The sequence below is a fragment of the Oryzias latipes genome, chromosome 4, assembly GCF_002234675.1.
Source record: "Oryzias latipes chromosome 4, ASM223467v1".
Classification (NCBI taxonomy): Eukaryota; Metazoa; Chordata; class Actinopteri; order Beloniformes; family Adrianichthyidae; genus Oryzias; species Oryzias latipes.
Window position 1 is genome coordinate 11,337,059 of NC_019862.2, and position 25,263 is coordinate 11,362,321.

Consider the following 25,263-nt stretch of genomic DNA (forward strand, 5'->3'; position numbering starts at 1 on the left):
TGTGAGTGCATGTGCGCTGAAGTTTCCTGTTTTGGTCAGTGTTTTGGTCCTTCCTGACCGGAGGACTGTTGTACCTATTAGCTTTACAATAAGAAACCACAAAGTAATCTAAGAAAGGGCAATATTTCTTCAGTACTACTGCTCTACTATTAAAAAAAAGACTTACATTTATATAAAGGATTCTAACATTCTACTGAGTAAGAACTAAATCTGCAGTTCTTTTTTCTTTTATTGTTTGTGTAATGCCTGTGCATATTGTCACCATTTTGACAGACAACCTTAAGCTTTACACTATTACCACTTAATTGGGAATTATAGAGATTTAATATTATGTCATTTTAAACATAAATAAAACAAAACAATTATATTTCACACCAGCTTCCAACATAGCAATGTCCTGCCAAAAGTTGTTGTTTGGTAGGTTTCTGAAAAACTAAGTATAACATTTTTGTAGGTCTCAAAATTAAAATAGCTTTTTAAGGTTTTGTGTGTCTTTGCTTGGGACCAAATAGACTCAAAGGCAGAATGACAGCAGCTGGAATCATGTATCAAATTAACTAATAACAACCCATACAAGCAAATAGAGATAAGATTTTTTTTTACCATAACACATGCGATGAACAACGTTACCACTCTTACCTTTAGAAAGGAAGTTACCTACAAAAAGACTTCTTGAGATGTGTTTCTGTGTGTGTGGGTGTGCATGCGTGTGTGTGTGTAGATGAGCTCCAGTCAAGTGGCATTAATCTGATGCAACCTGCGGTGATTGATCAATTAGCACAGCTTAAAGCTGGGGCTTAGTGTGATCAATAACACTGATCACTAGCTAATGGTTCTTTCATTAAGACTTGCTGCTATGCATGGGAAGACTCCATTAGCATAGGGAGTAAATGTATGGTAAAAAAACAGAGTAAACACCCTTCTATCCACTAAGTTCAAACAGAGAACTGAAAATTTCATAATCATAACTCAAACATTTGTAGAGTCATGATCAGATGTGTTTTAATGTGAATCTTAGTTAAAAAGTATATTTATTATTTTATTTTAGATAAATAAACACCAAGTATTTGGGCATTTGTATTACCGTCATACCTTGCTATTATTGAAAGCCTGGAATGAAATATTGTAAAAAAGTTCAACGTTGGAGGATGGCTGTGTCAGAGTATGCTTAGGTAATAATTCCAAACTCCTGAAATGATACCTTGAACCTTAAATTCATTGTTGAATCCGGTCAGTAAGTCCCACAATCCTGTGAAAGACTGCAGACTACACAGATGTTCAGAAGACAACTGACACCTTTCACAAGAAGAGGACAAGACCTAGAACATATTTGCTATAGAAGCTGGTTGTTCACAGAGTGCTGTTTTTAAGCATATTAGTGGCAGTTTTAATAGAATGAAACATTGTGTTTGCAGGAATAACTTTAATCCTTAAAATGTTTTGTACCAAAGTTTGTTAACAAATAAATCTGATCCTTATTTACAAAGTGTGGACTGTTGCTGGAGTCAGAACTGCTAGAGCTACCACACATGTAGGGAAGGGAAGTGAGTCTTCCAAGGGAAGACTTTACCTGCCCCATTCTTTCTGTCAGGCCACCATCTAACCAGATATATTGCTTCACTAATAGGGCAAAGAGATTTACTGTTGTTTAAAAGACCAATGCTTTTTCTGACTTATAAAAAACAAGTATCCGTTTTTGAACAAAGTGTCGAGTGTATTTGCATTTTAATTTCTAACAACCAGAAAATGTCCAGTTGTTATTTTTGTCTCTGCCAAGTGTCCATCTCCAATCACACTGACACCAAAACATTTGGTGTGTTTTATTTAAGTACATTAGGAGTTGGTCATATTCATACCAAAGAGCTATACTCTAAAACAGGGGTCGGGAACCTTTTTTGCCGAGAGAGCCATAAACGCCACATATTTTTAAATGTAATTTCGAAAGAGCCATACATTTATGTAGTGTCCCTTTCCCACACTGAGGCACGGAGACTCAACCTCTTTTAAGGTTCTTTATTCTGGTTAGTGCAGACCGCAACAAGCGCCGAACAATTAATTCAGCAACTCCTGAATCTCTCCCGCCGAGACGAGAGCGCTTCTCCCAACTTTATATTCCCCTGCTCCCGCTCCGGCCCTCCCATTTCCCTTATTCGGCCCATAGCTGAACCCCATTGGTCATAACTACCTAACAACAGGCTGAGCGACAGAACTGAGAGCCAATCAGATCTCTGCTTGATGCGTTCATTGAACTCCAGAACTTTTAACGCGGCCCAACAGCCAAGTTAAACTCAGTCCGCGACAATATGTTTAAAACTAAATATACAAGTGAATGTGTGCATTTGATGTAATTTCAACATTTTTAAAGTACAATAAGTCTGTGGATTATTTTGAATAACGTTGTTATGCTGTTGCTGATAAATAATGAGTATTTCTCGTGGCAGTTTTGCTGATGGTCTAGTCTGGTTGATACGTGGTGAGTTTCTGCTTCATGCAGGCGTTGAGACTTTAAACGTGATCGTAGGTCTGAATGTTTTGTAGATGTGAGAAAGACTGCTCACATGCAGACGTGGAGTTAAACACACACTCACACGCTGCAGTGAGTGACAGGCAGTGGGTTTTACGTTTTTACAATCCCTGCGCGATTCACCTGCTGCCGGTCCCCACAACCCCACCCTCTGCTTTCTTCCTCACACATCCCGTCCCCGCAACTGCGCGCTCTTTCTCAGAGACGGGAGCGCACAGTTTTAGGCACGGCAATTCACAGGTTTCCGGCTGGTACAAACTCTGTGAAATAATAGATGATAGTAAACTGATAGCGCTGGCGCTGATTTCTCTCTCCAAGCACCGCTACTACTCCGCGCCTCTGGCATTGCATCGCGCCCGAGAAGGACTGGTCTAATGAAAAAAAAAAAAGTACAATTAAAGATTTGTCTGCGAGCCACATGTGACCATCAAAGCCATGAGCCATGGGTTCCCGACCCCTGCGCTAAAATATAAACTATAAATATAAAGTTACTTGACAAGCCATTATTGTGTGTAAAAAATACACATTTTTAAAATCCATTTACCTTTAATCTCATTCGTTAACACCCATTATGTCAGACAGACCAAGTCAACATGTCTAATCCACAGCCCTATTTAACCCATGGGATCATCATGGACTAAAATATAAAAACACTGGTCAGCTCCCACTGACAATCTCACCCTTCTCATCCTTTCCTCAGCGCCATAGGGGCCAAAAGCCATTGTTTAACACAAACAATTCTTATTGAATTAAATACTGGTAGCCCGCTTTTTTAAAAGAGTCTGATGCATACTGCTGTCATGGGTCCAATCGTTAATGTGCCATCACTGAAGCTTACATCCGTTACAGACAGAGGCAGCACTGTGCCTATTTCCGCCATCTGTAGGTGAATGTGTTCACATGTGTCCCACTGTGTGATAGCCTCTAAGGTTTAAAGTACTAAATGAAAAAAAGGAAAAAAAAAATGTTTTCATATCTGTGTGATGCACACAGATATGACACATCATATGGAAGTTTTGGTCACTGTGGGGAAGCCTGTTGATAACTGGGAAAATCTACATATCTAGACATTAAACTCTAATTTAGAATTTGTTTCTAATTTATACAATTTCTCTTTCGCAGTTTAAAATGTTTTCATGTTAGTCTGTAAGTGTATGGTCAGGTTGGTTTAATCGTTAACTGCGGATGAATAAAACTGCATTCAGCAAATAACATTAAGTGCTAATAGCTAATGTCTGACCTTTGACTTTACTCTTAAGTTTCATAAAATGTTTTTCGTGAGTTATTTGACCATTTTGAAAATTGGACACTAGGTTAAGTCTCATTAGCCACAGTTACATGCAAAAAATATCTTGATCAGATCAAAGATCGGATTAGAATTCAACCGTGTACATGGACTCAGAAAAACGTTTCTGATTATAACAAATGCTTACATGCGCCGCACTTTCGGTCGGAATGACTCATTTGCACATGCGCAGTACTCTCTAAAATACCGGAAGAGGAAATGAGTCCCGCTGTAAACAAGCCAAGCTGCCACGTACATATGTGGCAGCTCGTTAATATACGAAATGATCTTCTAAATGTGCTTTATTGTTATGGTTATTATGAAGCGCCTGTTCGCTCTTCGTTTTAATTTTTAATCCTTGTGGTCAAGGCTTTTTTTTTGTGGCGGAACGAAGCCGGAAGAAGCCAGGGCTAGGAGAAGGCTAACACGCGCTAACAACATTAGCCTTTGATGAACATAAAATCCATGTGGGGAATGCCGCTGTGGGTACCAAATGTTCTCGGGTTGCCGGATGTTCTCGGGGTCCTTCAGGGTCCTTCGACCAATGATGACATCACAATATTTGATTGGCTGTAAGTTGCCACGACCAATGAGTTAATGTCGCTAAGTTTTTTTAAAAACTTTATTGACAATTGCGGTATCATACATTAACAATGACATTAACGTTAACAACGAACAATAACGATGTAATCAATATTGCCTCGAAGATCAGTCACCATTGCCAAATATAACATATTGACATAGAAAATAAACAAAAGAGGGGGAAAAAGAAACAATGAACATAACACACAAATAAATAAAAACATAAGTAAAATAAAATAAAGGAACATAGAAAAATCTAAGTAGTCTAATAATAGTTAAGTTAGGGGTACTCGTGAAGTTTGTATTTCTGAACAAAACTAAGCAATTTCAAGCCATTCTTCTTTTTCATATAATGAAGCGATTGAAAGCAAAAACAGAGCTCTTTATTAAATGTTATAAAAGTGGTTTGGTCTTCAAAACTTGACCTCACTAAGATGGCGGTGCTCTCCTCCCATGAAGAACCACGTGATGTCTCCTCTAGTGATATAACTCATTTGAAGGACCCCGAAGGACCCCGAGAACATCCGGCAACCCGAGAACATCCGGTACCCACACAGCAATTGCAATTGCGGCATCTTGGCTCCACGTATATATGTGGGAATAACATCAGCCTTTATTTTGTCGGGACACGACTGGAAACACAAATCCACATGATTGTTTGGTGTTTCTAAGGACTGAGCGGCATTTCTGCTTTGAAAAGCTCACACACTACCCCAAAGACGGTGTGTGAGCTGGCAGTACGAGCTCTGCTCGGAAACACAGTTCTACCGGGAGACGCGGTTCTCCTGAGTCTGGCAGCTCACCCAGAGACAAAGCAGCACCCTCCCACAAAAAAACACAAAGCTATAAGGCCGGCTGATGTGCTCACAGACACGATTCACTCGCGTGGAACAGCCAGTCCGTCCTGTTTTTCCAAAGCTTTCTCTGGAGCACCGCACCATCTATGCGTGACTTAAAACCAGAGCAGTGGTGACACATGATCAGAATAAACTGTTTACATGCACCACGGTCGGATCAACTATCGGCATAACCCATTTATCTCAACCACACAGCACACTGGGACCCACCACCAGACACAGCAGTCCACCACCTCAGCCTCCACCTCCTGAAACAAGAATAAAATTGACAATATCAATAAAAGACACACAATTAAAAACAAAGATTAAAAAAGATGATTAGTGTTCAGGGGTGCTGGTAAGCCGCCCAACCACCGCCGATCAGGTGGTGGGAGCCGTCCACAGTCCGGTGAGACGCCACAGCAACGAGGTCTCCGTGAGCTGGGCGTTCGCTCCAACCGGTTCCGTCGTGGTGGGGGTGGGACCCGGACAGAAATCACAGTAAAAAACAATAAAAGCAAAGCAGCAGCTTAAACCCCTATTTGCGGGGAGAGAAGGGCGTGCAGCCTAAAACACGTTCCCGAAGAAAAAGAAAAATAGTTTGCAGGAGCCTTAATTTGTATGTGCAGGTGGAAGCCAGTTAAACATACCGGTCACTGAGAGGTGGGCGGATCTAGGTGAACAGAGTCACGTCACGCTTGCAGATCATTGCCGCTACGTTGCAGATGCGCCAAAGTGAGTCTGGCCGATTTCTTGTGTGCATGGAGTTGTGAACGAGTCTGCTTGTCAGCTCCCACTCCCTATTCAGTTCAGAGAACTCAAAATCCGGCTTACCTTCCTGCCAACCCCCGTTGTACTTCCCGATGCCTTGGATGTATGGCACAGCACAAGTTTATGTCCGAACAAAGAGGAGGAGAGCTTTCAAAGCACCGCCACCAAATTAACACAAGTGTGTTACTGCTGCCTCACAATTAGTGGGCGTGTCCTACCTGCCACAGTAACATGAGTGAAACTATAAATTTGCCCCTTTACAGGTTATAGCAGCATAAATCTTAATGGATTGTGCTTCATTGGGTGGACAGTGTTCCGTCGTTTATAGCAGGGTTTCTGTCTAAAGATAGCCCGTGATTGGTCAAAACTGTGTAGGAAGTAGGAAACAATTTTAACGCTGTAAAACCCCTCACTACACACTTTATACACTTTTCTCTGTCAGACATGAATATTTTCACACTTTTTTCTATTGTTTAAACTCCCAAAGTTCAAGCCTTGGTTAAAACGGACCACAGTTTGTTTCCCATGTTAGTCCAGACCAGGTGTGGTCTACAGGTCTGAACGGATTCATCCAAACCCTGCTTTGGACTGGACAAACAGAATCATTTATTATCATTCTGCAGTGCACAATGAAATTTTTTCCAGCAACTCTCTACCAACAATTTAAAAAGGAAGAATTAAATAAAATAAGGATAAGGAGCTATATAAAGGCCCGTACACACCTTGACGAATATTCGCCAGGCGTTATTCGCCAGCGTTTTTCGCCACGTTTTTTGTGTTCACACCCAGGCGATTTTCGCTGACGATGAGCCGAGCGAACATGCAATTTCATTCCCTGACATTAGATGGCGCTTAATGTAAACAGAAATACTCCTGTACACAAGGTGGCGCTGCGCAACTTTACGCTTCTTAAAGTCGCTTTTCACTCAGAAGAAGAGAGCAAGTATTTACGCACTTGTCAGAATAATACAAAGAAAACATGAATATTTCAAGCACCAGTAGCTCCAACTGGTGCTTGGTTCGGGGATATTTTAGAATGTCCGTCATTATTTCTTCGCGGCAGTGTAGACGCTACTTGACGTCTATCTTCTTCGCTGGTATGTGTGCTCAGCAAGGCAGTTTTGTGTTTGAGCACCCCCAAGTTGTGTTTTACTGTAACTTCAGAAGCTCCAGACACGTGTGCAAAAGCGGCGCGTCGGAAAAAAAAAAACAACCCGAGGGGTTTTTTTTTTTTTGACGCTCTGACGCGTGGCGTTTTTTCGCGTCGGTGTGCACACTCTCATTGGTGCCCTTTGTTTAGTCACGAGGCGTTAAACGTCGACGAAAATCGCCGGCGAAATTCGTCCCGGTGTGAACGGGCCTTAGGACATAAATACTGTACAGTATAGTGGGGTGAATGTTGCACATATGAGTGGGTATTCCACATATGGAATGAATATTGCACATACAGCATGAATATTGCGTACATAGTTTTTCAATACAGTCAGAGCATTGTCAGCTGTGTGCTGACAGGAGTTAGTGGGTTATGTCAAGTCTGGGGGGAGGGGGGGGGGGGTTGTTGACCCAGTTGTGTGGTGGGGAGTGTGTGTGTTCGTGTGGGTTCTGATGCTCCTGTATCTCTTCCCAGAGGGAAGAGGTACAAACAGGTTATGTCCTGGGTGGGTGGGGTCTGAAGCTATACGAGCAGCCCTCCGTCGGACCCGGCTGTCGTACACTGAGTCGAGTTGTGGGAGAGGTCAAGATTCGTCTAAAGTGGTGTTCTCTATCTGCTTTCAAACAGACCTTACGTTTGTGTAAAAATGACCTGGTCCTAGAGCTAACAAGTTACTGTAGCCAAACAATAAGAAGATAAACAGGTGTGGAAGTCCTTCTGAAAGCTAAAAACTGTGAAAAAACCTGAAGCAACAAGGACATTCAATGCTTCCTTAATATTTGGACAGATTCACGCATAAGAGGTGCTAAAAAAAGGCATAAATTCTGTGCTGCTTTCATGTTTAACAGAAAAGATGAGGAGCAAAGTTTTGAGCTTCTGTTAAAAGACTAACACAGGTAAAAGTGGAAGATGCATTAAGGTGAAAGCTCTCATTTGAATATGTGCTACTACCACCAAGATCTGCACCCGCCGCAGCTCCACCCGAGCTCGCGCCCCAGGCTTCTGTGTGCACCAAACAAATACCACCAGTTTGTCAGACTTTATTAAATACTGGGATCGAGGTCGTCTGTCCAGTGGATGTAAAAACCAACACTATATGAGGAGTTTCATCACATCACATTGTTACACTGCAAAATATCAGGCAGGAAATTGACTTAGAAACAGCTGCTCTTAAATTTTTTTTAAAATCCTTTCTGAATATTTTTTTTAATAGCAGGACAATAATTATTTCAAAGTTTACCAAGTTTGCAAGATCTCCATGTATGTTTTAATAAAGTTGCATTACCCCACTGTTGTGATGTGTTGGCCAAGTGGTGCAGCGACGATTGGACATTTGCTTCTCCCCACACATATTTGTCAGCTTCCAACAAGTACAATGACGGAATCAAGCAAGGTTTAAAAAAGTCCACAGTAGATTTGGACCAAAGAATTGGGCATACAGACTTTCCTGGCGTGCATACTCTCTTTAGCTTTTTGAGCTATTTTTATTATCTACTGTCTCTCACTTTTAACTTTAAAAAAACAAACAACGGATACATAACATGAATAAAATACAAACAAACTATGCTAAATTTGCACAAGTTTTAGGAAAAAGTGTAATTGTATAAAGTACAGATGAACATTATATTAATAACCATTGTCTTCAAAAACATGATAATTTCTTCCTCTAAATGCTGACATCCCTGTGTTGTTTAGTTCATTTTAGCAAAATATTAATGTTTTCAATTGTTTTGGTTGCTGTTGCTTGAGTAATTTTGTTTGTAGTACTTGGATGTGATGGAGTTTCTCTTGGCAAATACTGTAATTCCTAAAAGGGAAAACAGACAGGTGTGAATGGCCAAGTTTCAACATGCATACAATGGCTTTAAAAAAAAAAAGATGCTCTTAAGTAAAGTACTACCAACATGTTGGGTGCTCATGCTGTTTTGTCGTGTGTTTCAGAGGAAAGGAAGGGAGGTGGATAGTAGAGATACTGGAGGGGAAGAGGAAAAGATCATCCTGGTGTTGCCACAGCTGAGGTTAAGCCCTTTGGCTCCCCCAGGTCCATACATAAAACACACAAATCAAATTGCTTAAATCCCTGCACAGACCAATCTAAAAAGTAAAAATTAAAACAGAAACTTTTAAGCAGCTACGTTTTTTTTTTAAAGTTTTAGTTTAAAGTGCTGGACACAGAGGTTTGCAGGCTTTAATCAAAGTTTTTGCTGGGGCCATGTAACTCCAAGAGGACATTTTCCTGAACCGTGGGTGGAGGTGGGTGGGATGGATGGACGGATGACACCATATCCACCCCCACTAGGGAGAGGAAGTTCCTATCAGAACACAACAGGAAAGAGACAGCGCAAAAACAAGTGCATGTCTTTTTGGACATTAAATCACTTCCTGTAGGGCTCTGGACTGCTTCCCTCTAAATCCTCAGCCTCCAACTTTCAGTAAAGTTGAAGTACACAGCAGAATCTTGAATCCCATGTTTTTGCATTAAATGATGAGCTATACTTTAGAGGTATTGCACTAAATAGTGAAATATCTAATCACTAAAAACTAATAAATGATTGATGGCCTAACATGACCAAAAGCCCTTTTGGTTTTTGATGATACAAACCATTTTGTTTAAATGTAGTTTTCTTATATTTAGTGGTGTATGAAAGTCCATGCAGCCAACAAATGTTATTTATTGCTGTGATTTGCTGATGTGATGAGCATCAAAGGGCATGGGAGCCAAATAAATCCCTGTTCCTCCAACAATCATATGCCTTGAGTCTGAACCTGTTGGCCTGATGTTTAACCAAGAACAAAAACAACCATTAAAATATGTTCTCTGCGAGCGCAGGAAAAGACCATTTATTAGTGACAGTGATCTCTAATTCTTATTAAAACAGAAGCATTTACTCTTGTTCCATCGTTTTATGATATTGCTTGGATCTCAGCTAATATTTAGTGTAAATCTTTGGCACATATTGAAAGTGCTGCTCTCACCCTGTTCTTATTGCAGGGCACAGCTGGAAAAAATATGACTTCCTTCCTGAAGGTAATTTCCTGTTTATGCCTCAAAGCAGGTCGGCCGAAGCGGTTTAGTTTTCTTTACCTCATCCACTGTCATCTGTGTATGATGGTGGTTGTCCCAGGGCCTGTTATTATTATTTTCTGACTAACCTCTTGCCAGGACACAGCATTTACTTTGACAATCTGTTTTTGAAAGGCGTGTCTGCTTCTGAAATGTGAGAGTTTGAATCGGTACACTTTAAAGCAAAAATGGTTGCAATAGCCATTTCAGTTTTCTATTATTATTTTCCTCTTTTAATCCATCTTTACTCTTTTAGGCTACGATGGAAAACTGCTAAATAGCTTCCATTTACCAAAAAGGCAGTAGCCACTATGTAAACATTCTTGTGACATTGTTTGCGTTTTCTTTCCTCCACAAATCTAGAGAGACTGTGCCGCGGAATGCCAAAAGTGGCTCGGTTGCACACTTGGGTCTCCCTGAAGTAACCATTTGTCTTATTTTCTGCTGATTTGCCTAAAACAGGCAGCTGCTGTCAATGTTTAATTTAAGAGCTCATGTTCCCCTCTGTATGATATGTTGTGGTTGGGAGCATGGATGGGTCTGACGGGCGGGCGGGGGGGTCCGATTGGTGGGTTGTTGAAAACAGGGGGAGTTAGTGGAGGCCCCCAAGTCTCCGGGCGCAGTCATTAAGATGGCTCTTCGGTTTGGAGATGAGACAGCGTGCTCTGCACTCCGGGCTCATTGAAGATGCTCCCCTGCCTTCGTGGTGCATCCATTATTTATACGTTTCTACAAATTCCAACTGACGTTTTTATCAGTTATGAATGTCAGCTTCTCGATTTCTTCCCTCCACACCGACAGGTAAAATTGTTTGTCAAAAAAACAGTTGGGTGGACAGTAAAAACAATTTTACAATTAGATGCATTTACTTTGTCAACTGGGTTGACTTTTTTTGTCTTTTTTTTTTATACAGGAGCTCATTTGCCTTTTCCTCTCTTTTGAAGCACATCAAATCGGCTGCTCTAGGCCTATCCAAAAATGTGTTCATAAACCTGACACTCCAGATGTGTGTGGGAGAAGCTATACTGTCAAGAGACTTTGGCACATTGGCTAATTGGAAGCCTTGACTGTATATCTTAATACAATGCATGGATAATGTTGAGAGATTAAGTCAACTTATTTTTAAGAGCCCTACAAAAGCATCGGTAAGTACGTCTCCATGACTGGGTTCATGGGATCATGTGGAGCTTTTTTTTTTTTTTTTTGACAGTATGGTTCAGCATGTACAGCAGGAGCAGCTTCTGCATGATGGCTGCTTTTAGCGGTACTTCCGCCCCAGTTTGATGACTTGCTGTCCCGCATTAGTCAGAGAAGAAAAAACATAAAAACAAGAATAATAATGTTGAAAGAATTGACAAAACCTTGAGGTGAAACGTCTTCTAACTTTAAAAAACTAAGTCCAGATGACAGCCCCCAAAGCTACTACTATGTTGATGCAAATAAGAAAACATCATTAAGTTCAGGAGGAAAATGATCAGATTTTTCTCCATGTTTGTTTGTTTGTTTGTTGTTGTATATTGGATCAGACTGAGCGGTGCTTCTTCTGCGTTGCTGTCAAAAGCAAATAATGATACACATCGACAGTGCCCTCTAACAGTTGTTAGTGGTGAAATAACAAACGTATGAGCCTATGTATGCTTTAAATTGCATATAAGTCGCACCTCAGTCCAAATATTTGCAAAAAAAACAAAACAAAACAATTTATACTGCAAAACAGCTTATAATCACCTATCGTTATCAATGTTTAAATCTGTAGACCAATGATGAACACACACACCAAAGCACAGGTATTATTTAACCCATGATTGTGTGTCAAGTAATGATTAGTGGAGTCTATGAGGAGGACTTAATCCCTCTGTTGTCGACCCACATGATTTGGTACAAATAATGCCAAGCAAGTATCGATCAAACTGCTGCCCTGTGCTTTGGTGTTTACAGCCCCGGGGTTCACACACCCCCCCTTCACCTTACATCACTCACCTCACATTAGATGGTGGGCTTGATCTCCACTGTTAGGCCCTGCTACACTCCCAGAGCAAACACTTGTCAATATGAACTCCAGGTTGACAAGTTAACATGAGTCCTGCAGTCCAAATGCTGTCAATCTTGCAAAGGCAGTCAACTGTAATTATTGTTATGCATTTGACAATTCCTGTATATAAATTAAAGACTTCTGCTCAGAGCTTTAGGAGTAATCATGTTTTTCTAGCCTATGCTACTTCCTCAATGATAGTATTTTATCATGTTAAGACATTGGGCTTTCTGCAAATATCTTAACTTTTTTAGCTTTCATGAATTCTTGGTGTTGTTTTCTTTTACATTTGTGCATATAAAATCACAATCTTTCTTTTTCTTTTAAAGCTTAGCTCAAGGGCACCTGTATAGAGTATCTAATTCAGCTTCTTTGCTTTGTCTCTCCACTTGGACACTTTTTTTTATAGACTGTAAGTTGTAATTATATCCATGAATGGCTAAATGCGCTGCCATTACACTTTCATATGGTGGCCCTGAAGGGCAAAATTACACCAGCAAATCACTTGAGGCATAAACATAAAAAATGTCAAGGACAATTAAAAAAGCAACACAAATAGCAATAAAAAAATTACATTTTAGAAATTACAACAAAATTCCAGAAGCCAAAACACAATTTCAAAAACCTCAAACGATAATAAAAAAAAAATGAAACAGTTCTGAAAAAAAAGTGATTTCCAGAAATCAAAATAAGATTTTAACGAAAATAAAACGCAATAGAAAACCAGAAAAGGTAGGTACTGCGGAACATCACTGATTGGATGATGACGTTGGATTTTTCATGGCTGAATTTTTTCAAATACGTATTCAATGGCCACGTACTTACAAACGTTTGCTAATTAGTACGAAGCATATCCAGTATCGCCTCAAGCCAAACAATTTAGTCAAAATTATAGAAAAACACCTTGAATTCCCATAGTATACCTAGCTCTTGCAGTTTCGTATTGTTTCATTGTTCAGCATTTCATTTTGATTTCTAGAAATTACTTATGTTTTCCCAAATGTTTTGTTTTTATTTTGTTTTATTTCATTTGGAATTCCATTTTGGTTTCTGGAATTTTGTTTTCATTTCCAAAATGCTTTCTTAATTGTCGTTGTGGTCTTGGATAGGTTTTTACATGAAGTGATGTGTTGCTGTGCTTATAATGTTACAAGAAATACAAATGCCTTTTTGACTGAATATCCTTTTTGTTTATCAATTAATTAATTAAACGGTTGAGTGTCATTCTATATCTTATGTTTGTCCCACATACTTGTTAGATAAAATAAGTTATAAATGAACAGTGGAAACTGAAGGACGTTTTTAACCTCCAGTTTTTGTGGTTGACCTTTATTATCTTTACAGTTTATTTAAATGATTATAGCTCGCCATCCCTCCACCACGAGTGTTAGCTGCTAAAAAAAATTAAAATAAAATACTATTTCGAACAATACTACCCCTCCAAATGCCCCTACAATTGGAGGGGTAGGGGAAGAATTGGGTTTCGGCCTAAATCTTTGACATCCTTCCAGACTTTGTTGAGAAATGAACATCATTTTTTAGATTGATCAACTGCTCAAACCTTTGCTCTTATAGTGCCACGGGAAGTGCCAGCATCATTGCATCACAATTACTCTTAAATTAGGGTATTGAAAAGTTTTGTCGAGCTTGTGGTGAGTTTGTTGCAATTTGTAGGAATACTTCATGCAGCTGAAGTTGTGAAAAGTTGAGTGTGAAAGATTAGTTTACTATTAGTTTTTTAGGTGCACAGCTTTCATTCTTTTGTGCTAATTATTATTTTCAGACCTGTGAGTCTCACTTAAAAAAAAACACATTGAAAAGTTGCTGCTTTATTTGGCAGCTTCTGCTGTGTGAGTGTTGAGGAATTTACAGAAACATTCTGTCTTGAGAGGGACGAGGCAGACTAAATAATCCTTTTCTCATCCGAGATGGTCTTCGAGCAGCTGTTTGCATCGTACAGCCTGCCACAAATGATCCACGGTCTCCGAAACCAAATATGAAAAAAAAACAATAACAACGAAAAGACCACAGAAAAGATTTTCGTGCCTGGTTCTGACCTCTTAAGCGGTGAGGATTCAGATCTTAGACACAAATCTGCTGATTTATATGTAGAAACAACTGGACAAGTGTCATCTAAGCTAAATAGCTACGTTCTCACTTAATAAGTTATGGTTTCATATTTCTGTAAAACTTTAATTTAAAAACATAAAAAAGGAATAAGTGAATTTCAAAGAATTATTTTTAGTTTCCTTAAAGTTATTTCATCTACATATTTGTTTATGTTGTTGTATAATATGATTGTGTTTTAAAGTGTCTGTTATAATTTTTGATGTCTAACTTTTTTATTTGTAAGTTTCCATGACTAAGAGTGCTTAAGACGCTTAAAAAATGTTGGAATATTTTTTTTAATTCTTATGCAAGGGTGTTATGCTAACCAGACTCTATTCAACTGAAATTTATCCATACAAATATTTTTTGTAAGTTATTAAAATCAGCCTGTAAAAAAAGATTTCTCTTACTAAACTTTTAAGAGTGAAGGAACAACATTTTGGTAATTGAACAGAACTCTTCTACAACCTGTACAAATAAACTTTCATGAAAACTTTGAAAATTTAGTATATATAGTGAAACCCTACAATAACCTTACATTCAAATATTTTTTTATTTGTGGTCAAAACAAAAGATCGGTTGGGTTAATTTAGAAACATACGTATTTCCTATTAATCATCAGGTTATCTTTGTGTTAGACCCTTACAATGTCTCCTAAAATGTATCACAGTGAAAAAGGCAGAGTTAAAATGTGAACAGAATGCAAACTGAGCCTATGTGAAATTTAAAATTGTCCATAAAAGAGAAACTATCTGGCATGCAGTTGCCGTTGGCAAAATGTTTACTGCTTCTCATAAGAATGCTCTCTTTTTTTGGAAAGTGTGTCAGAAAAAAAGGAAAATATTCTATATAAGAACTCTTGTGGCCCATTCTGACTCAAAAATTCAAAATATGTTTAGTAATTTTATTCTAGTCCAGACAAAATTGTCAAAATTACAGGGAATTAAGAACATAAAGACGTAAATCAAAAAGGCACAAACCAGAATAAAACCATGGAATTCTCCTGCCTTAAAAAAAATGTCTCCCCTTTTTATGTTTTTATGAAGACCCAGATTTTGGAAAAACATACCTCCATGTCACTTCTTTTATTGCTACATTATAGCACCTTGTTTGATGAAGGTTGTTTGGAATGATGGAAGTAGCTGGCCTTGCTTCTGTAGCTGTGGGGGACAAATGTGAAAGGTATCTTTGGGTGATCATGAGAACAACTTATGGACACAAGAGTGAGGAGGACAGCTGACTGTGTTCTGTGACTAACGTGCATGCTCTCACACATGCACATGCACACTGTTGGTTTAAAAGAAAGATACACTCTTTGAAAACTAAAAAACAACAGTATTTATTAGCACTTGAAAAGACATCTTTAAACATTTTTCTTTTGTCTAAAGTTGTGGTTTGTTTAAATAGAACTGCCATCCATTTTCTGAACCCGCTTTATCCCTTTAGAGGTCATGGGGTATTGAGTGAAGGCGGGATACGCCCTGGATAGGTCGCAAGTCTGTTGCAAGGTTAAATTGAACTTTGTAATTCTTTTCTTAGGGATTTTTTTGGGTAACATTTTCAAGCAAGCATACAAATGTGTTACTCATATAGTTTTTTTAATATTGTTTTAGCTCTTAGATTTCTGGTTAAAAAAGTTTAGATATTTGCAGATTTGGTGTTTTAATTGTTAAAATTAGTTGATTCCTTCTCCTTCCATCTATACGGAGCCCTTAAAGGGCCATTGATAGAAAAAAAAATGGAGGAAAAAAAATTTTTTTTGAAGTAAAAAGGAGAAAAAAAACACCCTACTTAGCTAAATTCACAAAGCTCCTCTTTGATCTTCTTTTAGGGCTATTTCCTTCAACATAATCACTGTCAACACATCCAAACCATCTCAATCTGCTTCCCTGGATCTATCTCATAAACATGCAATATTAACTATTCCTCTGAGATTTTTGAAAGCATTTGTCATTCACAATATCTTCTTGTCTATGGGTTGATATGGTCCAAAATGATTCAAAATGGACTTCAAACCCTAATCAGGTTCAAGGACCCAGTCCAAGTTTTTTTTTCTTTCGTGTAAACAAAAAAACAATAGTTTTTAAAATGTATTAACTTGTTTTGTCATTCTGATTTATGTTGACTAAATAGTATTATAATTAAATATATCTGAGTTGTCTAATTTCTGTCTTTTTTTTTCTTTGAAGGCGTCTTCTCCATGACCCAGAGAAATCAACTGTGATAGCACATTTAGTGGATGGAAATCTTTCAATGCACCTCAAGGAGGAAGGAGACGTTATGAAGAGGCTGTGAACACATTTATACATCTATTGATGTTATAGCATGCGCAATGTCTAAAGTTAGCATCTCTTTATTGAAACAAAAAAAACTATGATTAGTTTTTTTTTAAGTTTTTAAGTCTTAAACTGGAGTCCTAGAAGGCTGACGTCGTGCTGGTTCTTCTAAATATCCACACCCTACCAGCTGCTAATCACATGGACCAGGTGTCAAAAGAAGCGGCATGGGTCTGGTCAGTTAGCAGAGAAGCAGGAGAAGGCCTTCCAGGGCTGAAGTTCGACACCTTGACTCAACACTGGTCTTAAAACATCTCTTGTATAATTTGTCTTTGTAGTGCAGCACATTTGGCGTCAGTGCAAAACAAAGTCACTCATGTAAAGGTGTTATTTTAAATTCTTCTCTTCTGTGAAATAAAGATACTTTTTGCCATCCATGTTTTATCTTACCTTTTTACCAAAAAGTAATTGCCTGATTTTGTATTCTACAAAAAAAATTAGGCCATAGTAGAAGTGTGAATATTTATTTCAACCGATATTTTTCAGCTGATGAACAGAGTTGTGATATTCCGATTTTAATGCTGTTGCAGAGACCACAGCTCATTTTCTTTTCCATGCCATAGAGGACTCTTTTTGTTGATGTTGAGGGAAAGGTCAAGATTCCACATGCACTCATTCAGAGCTGTTCACCTTCGCCACTTGGCTGAGGTCTGGCAAGATTAATTCTTTGTGTCTTGCCATCTCTGTATGCGCCAGGTTCATCTCTCTCACAATAGAGCCAAGCAAACAGAAGTGTGTGTATGTGCGTGTTTTAAAAGACATTGGTGCAACCGTTTTAACAGGGCGACTCTGTTTGAATTAGATGTTCTAACCCCCCGCTTTCTAAATGGATTTCTAAAGTGGCTGTAGTTTGGAGGCTTTCAATCGGATGCAACCTTGAGTCCTTTTTTATGTGAGCTCTGTAGGATTTAAGTGCCCGTATAACATGAGCACGACTGAATGCATGCTCCTCATTTTTTGAAATTGAAAAATCTCCAAAGGCTCTCCCCTTTGTGCCGGCAATTAATGGAATGCTGGCAGCGAGGTTCAGGTGCTTAAAAGTTGTATTTTTTTCTCTCTCTATCTCTTTTTAATGACTAATAAAGGATAATCATTGTAGAAAAAAAAACACTGTAATGCTGTAGGCTTCCTCTTTATGCACAATGATGTATAATGCATGCTTTGAAATGAAACGGCAGCGGCCTTCAAACCATTCCATTTCCAAACCTTAGTGTATTTGTTTTGCATGCCACAGTGAGGCTTTTGCATAATAATTGTGAGTGTTCCCATTAACAATGCTTGCTTATTAATTTGATCTTTACATTTTTAAAGTTTGTCCATCAGGCCGCCAAACAATGGGTCCCCCAGTCGCTGGTTGGTGTAAGTGATTAGAGAGTGGGCTAATTGCCTCTCTGAAGATTCGTGCTGCTTTTCTTTTTTTGGCCTCTTTGTTTTTCACCTGTGAGCCTTCACCAGTCTTAACTTTCAAAGAGATGAATAATAAACTGTTTTTTACACCAATAAACATATTAATATAAGAGGGTTTTATTTTTTGACTGATTACATTTTGTTTTAAAATAAGTCAAATTTAAGATCCAAAATGTATGTTTAGCTCCGAAGGGTTTCCAATCATTTCCTTTTGTGGACATTTTTTAGCCAGAAGTTTGACAACATAAAGGTTATGTTATGTTTACTTTTATTTTTAATTTTTTGCCATTCATTTTCTAGGATTTTAAGCAAATTGGCGACTAGTCATTTTTCCTTCCTATCAGGGGAAAATGTACCCCTCCCTTGTAATTGGGTGTGCTTTTTAAAGTGTGTGATCTTAATAAAATGTATGATTTATTTCTTTTTACTCTTGTTTGAGCACAAAAATCAAAACTAGTCATTCAGCATCAACCACACTGGTTAAATTAAATTCAATTAATGTTTTTAGCTTCAAATTGAAAAATGACCATCCGAAAAACCATCTTCAATGAAAATTTTGCTATGATCCCTTATAATAAGTCAAATATAAAGCTATCCTCACACCGCCTTTGGCAGCATGCATTCATGTGACTGCTTCCAATGAAAAGTCGGTGTAAAGGGCAGCCATCTGATAAGCATTACTTGTTTCTGCCTAATCTTTTTTGTGGTTGATTAGACTGTATTGTGTGTAAATAATTTAAACGGCAAACAAAACCAATAATTGAAAGTATGAATGTGTCTGATCGCGCGTTTGGGGCTTGCATGTTCAGGACTTTTGTGTTCACATGTTGCTTTGCAAGTTTTTACAACTTTTTTCGTGTTACAATTGACACTTTGACCAAGCAGGGACTTTGATTTAGTGGTGATGCAAAGATGGCATCCCTTTCAATTAATGAAAGTACCCACTGTTTGAAAATTAATCATGGAGGAAATATTAAAATTAATATTTGCGGTTTCTGCTTGACCGGAATTATATGACACCAAGTCTCCAGCAGATTTTCCCACTGTACTAGAACATCCACATCCACTGTTTTTCAATTTTGTTCCGTTTTTTTTTTTTTTTTTTTTTTTTTAACCTCAGTCTCTTTTCTTTTGACTGTGCTTGACAATGTAGGAAAACATACAAGCACATCTTGGTAAACACGAGTGATGTGGTTCCAGAGTTTAAAAGCTTCCCATAACACTGGCAGACACAACTTGGGGCTGTTTGTGTGACCGAAAGGAAAACTTGTTTAGAAACTGACAGCGCTGCGTGTGAGGGAGCCAAAAAAAAAAAAAAAAACTGTTATATTTGTGTGTATGTGTGTGTTCATGTTGCTTTTGGCAAGTTATTTATCTGCCTGTGTGTTTTTCTTTCTTGCTCTCTGTGTGGTTATCTTTTGAGTTGGTTGGTTTGGAGCTGATGTCCACCTTCGGGGATGTGCAGAGCATGCATTTCTGAGTATTTTCACCTGAGGCTGCTCTTGTTAGAGTGTGTGGATAAATGTATATACATTATTTATACAAATTCAGAGCGAGTGAAAGCAGGTTTAACACATTTACAGACAGGAGGCCAGGCACTGCAAGCAAAGCTTGAAGTGAGGATTGCAACGCTGTGCACCGGGAATCGAGCTGGCCTCTTGCCCGTCTGTGACTGGCATCCTTAATGCTGCACGTGAACACACCTAACATTAGTTTCAGTTTCTGCAATTAAAAATCCCTCATAGACAGACTTAGATGGCTGTAGTTATCTACACAGTTAGCCAATGCTTCTTAAATCCAACATGAAATATTTAAAAAAAAACTAACAATTCATAAATATTGGCTCTGCATTTGTTAAATTTTCTGTTGGAAAGGTGTTGTTGGAAAAAAAACTAAATGAAAATTACTTTTGGGTGGTTCCAATTTAATCAAAAAAGATAAAAGTTTGATATAATACCCATCTATTCTTGGTGTAGGACTGTCAATTAAAGAGCTTTCCTTAAGTAGAAAAATCACAAAGCAACTTTTTAAAGTGATAAAAATGTAGTCTAATTAGAGTAAGACATGCCAGCTGAGATATAAAGTTAAAATCTTCAAATAAAATAAAAAAATAATGATTTGGGTTAAAGATTTTTAAATGTTATACTGAATCCAGTTTTTATTCCAATTGTTTCAATGTTTTGAGAATTATATCTTTTATTTGATGTGAAAACAGAATTAACCCTTGTGCTATCCTAGGCACTTTAACATTGGGAGTTGGGTCATCTAGACCCACTAGACAGTGCGCTGAACCTTTTTTCTTCAATGATTTGTGAACCTCACTGGTGTCCATGGATTACATGAAATCTTTCCACCTTTATCCCCCTTTGTCATGGTAGGGAGAACACGTCAATGTAAGAGTGGGGTCATCTAAGACAGCACAAGGGTTACAAAGTAGAATAATTTAACTGATTTGCTTTATACTGTGGAATCATCTTATTTTATCTTTTGAACTCGTGGTTTATAATTGTTTTTTTTTTTTGTTATCATTTAAATCTGCTATTCTCAAGACGCTATACCCTTCTTTGACTGTCCATAGGTTCATTCAGTAAATAACAGCTCTCTTTTGCTTCTGTCATTATTTTATAAGATGGATGTATCAAGTTAAGGTGAAAAACTAATGCCTTTATTTACATTTTACTTTGTTTTTATTCTCTTGACTGTTTTATAATAATTTTGGCTTTTGTTCTCATTTGGTTTTCTTGTTCTAGATGGTCGCATAAACTGGATTGGCTGTTGCTATTGAGGCCTGATCCCTAGAAAATATCTACTATTGGTAAATTTGATAATTTAACTTAAATAATTTAAGATATTTTCAGGAATACATTTTCTCTTTTTTTCAGCTTTTTAACATGAGTCAGAATACCGTGAGAAATTCCTAAAACCGGAGGACAGCAATCTGTTCCTTTTTTTTCCCTTTTTATCCTGACAAATTTTAATAGAGTAATATAAAAGCTGTTCATATTATTTGCACACTAAAAACATGATAGATGGTTTTAGTTTGAAAAGGAGGCCAAAATCTGATGTAACAAGCACTTTAAAAGGAAAATCTCAAGTAGAAAATCTCTCCGAAAGATTTTGGTTAACACGTGTGAGCAAATGAGAGGGGAAATAAAGTTTTAAAGTATTCTGCTTAAAACAAAATATGTACAAGTATTTATTTACCTTGATCGTGCTGCACTAAATTAGCGTTTTGTGAAAAAAAACAACACATTTTTGACTACATTCACACTGCAGGCTAAAACGACCCAGTTCCGAATTTTTTTTATCCCCCCTATCTGTATCTGATCTTTTCTTGACAGTCCAAACGACACAGATCCGATCTTTTCAAATGTGACCCAGGTCACTTGGGTATGTGGTCCTGAATCCAACACGTATCCGATCTTTTGAAATGCGACTTCCGTCTGAATGGCCAGACCACATGTATCCAACCTGTACGTCATTGAGACGCTACAAACGTCATCATTCTGCGTTGAAGTAGGCGGGAACGAGAACATAAACATAAACTGCTGAGACCAGTCAGTGAAAGAGAAGTGAGGTGTCACCGATTGGATTAATATTTGGGGTGACAGCTCTATTCAGGCCAAACTCAAGGGCTCTTATCGCAACCGGGCGGTTTTTGAAAACATTTCCAGCAAAATGGCTGAGCGTGGTGTTGAACCTTTCCCACGATTACTTTTTTTCCTTTCCGTCAGAAGCGCGGGGGACCTAAGGCAGATCCTCCTTCAGGGTTCACTTCCCCATTCGGACCCTTAGATTCTCCAGAGCGGGTTAATAAAGAGTTAATAGCAGTTCTGCTGGGGGGAGCCTTCTTTTATTATCGTTCTCCTTCCTCCGTAACACACAACATGAATGCGCGCACCCACTGCCCCTCTTACTGCCCCTCAGAGAGGAAAGAGCGCATGCAGCGCAGTAGGGAATACTGCGCTGCACACGCTCTCTCATCTCTCTTACACACAAATGCGTGGCCCCAGCACAGTCACATCCCCATTCCACAAAGTGGGTACAGACAATCCTGGTCGAATGCCTTCTTAAAATGAGAAGATTGTAATTGTGCTGGCTCCTTTGTGAAAATGAATTTAATCATGCAAAAAGAGCTCCGCTGTTGACAACACTGTTGTTGACATCCATTGTTAACGTTAGCTACTTCTGCAAACAACAAGTGAAGTTGTTCACTGTTGAGTACTATTCTGCGCATGCGGGTAACTTCTGGGTTATTTCACATTCACAAAAGAGATCAAAAGTTTGCATTTAATTGGAAATGTGAATGGCCTTGCAAAAAAATCTGAATTGAGCAGTAAGCCCTGCAGTGTGAACGTAGCCTTTGATCACAATCACCAAACACACTTCCATTTAGTCAATTATCTCTTAAAAAAAGATCAATTGGGGTTAAGTATTGCTGTGGCAATGTTGAAACAAGTAAAAACTCAAACAAGAAAAAGCCAAAGTTCTGTACTTGCAATGTGAAAGAGTGTTCTTTAGTTTCTGGCAGGTGCAGAACTTGCACAAGGAAGTTCCAGTGACATGCAATGATGTAAAGGCTAAGATGTAATGTAACAACGTGTGATTTAACCCTTGTGCTATCTTAGATGACCCCACCCTTGCATTGACGTGTTTTCCCTACCATGACAAAGGTGGATAAAGGTGGAAAGATTTCATGTAATCCATGGACACCAGTGAAGATCACAAATCATTGAAGAAAAAAGGTTCAGAGCACTGTCCAGTGGGTCTAGATGACCTAACTCCCAATGGTAAAGTAACTAGGATAGCACAAGGGATAATGAAATCTGTACATTAAACATGCAACTTAAAAGGATTTAACCCATTAGTGACATACTGTCTCAGTTTTCTGGGGTTGGTGGGATTGGGGAAATTTAAAAAAACAACAGCTTTACATTTTAGTACTGCAGACTGCAATCTTATATATATTAGAATTAAAGCTTGTCAAATTTAGATGTACATGTGACAGCAGGAAGATGGGGTATTTGGTTTAAAGTCCAGAAGAGCAAATATACAAGTTGCAGTGGGGTGGATCACTTAATGTGGCACTAACATCTTTTACACTAATTCTTGTAAATGCAACAAACAGTATTTTGATGTGCAGATTCGAATGACTTTTTAGAAGAAGAAAAAAAAGAAGAGTTTTTCCAAGTTTTATTTTAAAAACCGTCACTTTTGCTCCAGTCCTGCATCTCAGAAGCACTCATGGAAACAAAACAAAGAGCATGCTACAGTAAACAAATTTATTCTGGCATAGACACTTCATGTCATGTAACACAAAGAAGTAGACCTAGCAATGCAATAAATTATCTTCATCATTAAGCGCAACCATTGACATACTGTACATTGAAAAAAGTCTTAAAAATTGTAAATAAAAAAGAAAAAGAGGCAAAACAAATGCTGGGTGACACAGAATCCTAACACAGTAATGCTCAAAAACCAAATGTTTAAATGCCAGCTGACACAGTAATTAATATTCAAAGTGAGATTCCTTTTTTGATTTTAGTGTCTCACGACATAAATTATGTACTGTTAAAAAAAAAAAACAAGGAGAGAAAAAATAAAAAATACACACAACCCCAAGAAAAGTAACAAAAACAGAGGGATTTTTTTTCTTCATGTCTTTGATTTCGTATTTTTTAAGAAATCATTGCTTTGCAATTAATGCTTCATCACAGTTCTCTCCCAAATGACCGTATGAATGTAAACACCTGTAGAATTACAATTTTTTTATTTTTATTTTTTACAACATTAATACTTAATATATATTATATTTGTACATATTTTCATTCACATCTGCACTGCTAGCTAGCATGGCAATGAAATAAGGCAAGACTCACATAACTGTGACATCACAATTTTTTTCCTCTTATAACACTGATTATTAAGGTATTAATTATTTCCTTCCACTGTTCTGCAGCAGGCTTTGGTCTTCTCAGAGAAAGGCGGCATCCGTCCTTCTCTGTCCTCACTCTCAGTTTTGTTCCAGTTGTGATAAGATAATAAAAAGCAAAGATGATTTTTGCAGAGATATAAATACATTTTCTTATCCAGAGGGGAATAAAATGCATCTAACACTGGTCTTTCTGAGGTACGTGGTTCAAGACGATACTGGGGGGAGGGGGGGCGGGGGCTGGAATAACAAACTGTAACAATGAGGTGATCGTGGTAAGCAAATGTCTTCATTCACAAAACATGTCCTCTTCATACAAGCCTGTTAAGCATTTTGATCTTTTAACTGTCCTTTTTTTTTTTAGACCTTTTTTTAAACTGTGGGTCCTCATGTCAGATGGGTTGGAGATGTCACAGCAGACATCCTGTAGTTTGAAAAGCCGACACAGAGATGGTTAAGAGTTTCTTGCCTGTTTGCCTGCAGGTCCGTTTTAATTTACAGTACCGACAACAGCCGACTTTCAGTTTCAGTGGGACACGACACACATGAAGACGGCCCACCTGTAGTTACAAAGGTGTCTCGAGGATGGGCAGTGTTATTTGGCTTCCCTTATCAGCACAGAAAATCCCTTTACAGTTGAAGCAAGGCGATCTTTTAGTCTGGATTGTGCAGATTGTTTTATGTGTCAATGCAGTTTGCTTCAAAATTCCCTTTTTCTGAGGCTGGGTAAGAAGCAACTATTCTTGTTGACAGTTATGATGAGTTTCTAGATAATAGCAGTCTCCAAATCTGCACCTCAAGTTGTTTCATCATCAAAATGAGGAATTCTGGACACTCCAAAGTCAGGGTTTTCTCATAGTCATGTGTGAGTTGAAGTTTTGGTTCGGTGAAAGAGTTGTGTTGGATAAATGGGTGGGAAATACTCTCCGAACGTCCTTGAAGCTGAAGTGAAATTTGAGGGCTTTTCCCGTTTAAGCTCTTTTAGCGTGCAACATTTCAATCAGCAAGTTGTTGCAGGGCACATCGCCGTTCAGATGTTTGTAGTAAAGGTATTCTTCAGCCTGCAGGCTGATGGCTCTGATCTCTGGTAGCCGCAGGAGCAGCTGGCCAAACTTGTCCGTTTGCTGCGGGTAGTTGCACATGACGTAGTCCAGCAGTGCAGCGTTCACTTGCTCCTGGACGCTTTCTACCAAGTGAAAGTTCTCCAGGTTCTTTACATCTAAATGAAAGAA

The 25,263-nt window shown here is 38.4% G+C and overlaps 2 protein-coding genes across 3 annotated transcripts in view; one reads left to right on the forward strand and one right to left on the reverse strand.

Moving 5' to 3' along the window:
* LOC101155181 (adhesion G-protein coupled receptor D1-like) overlaps positions 1 to 19,420 on the forward strand; it is an 89,150-nt gene extending 69,730 nt beyond the window's left edge. For both annotated transcript variants that reach the window (XM_023954202.1, XM_023954203.1), the window contains one exon: positions 16,546 to 19,420. The gene's annotated coding sequence lies outside the window, so the exon portion shown is untranslated. The remainder of the gene's footprint in view (positions 1 to 16,545) is intronic.
* A 5,066-nt stretch (positions 19,421 to 24,486) lies between these two features.
* Positions 24,487 to 25,263, reverse strand: part of nr5a2 (nuclear receptor subfamily 5 group A member 2) — a gene marked incomplete at its 5' end in the record, with an annotated part of 66,564 nt that continues 65,787 nt past the window's right edge. The window contains 1 exon segment of the mRNA NM_001104828.1: positions 24,487 to 25,250. Coding sequence (NP_001098298.1) covers positions 25,003 to 25,250 — 248 coding nt within the window. The 3' untranslated portion in view covers positions 24,487 to 25,002.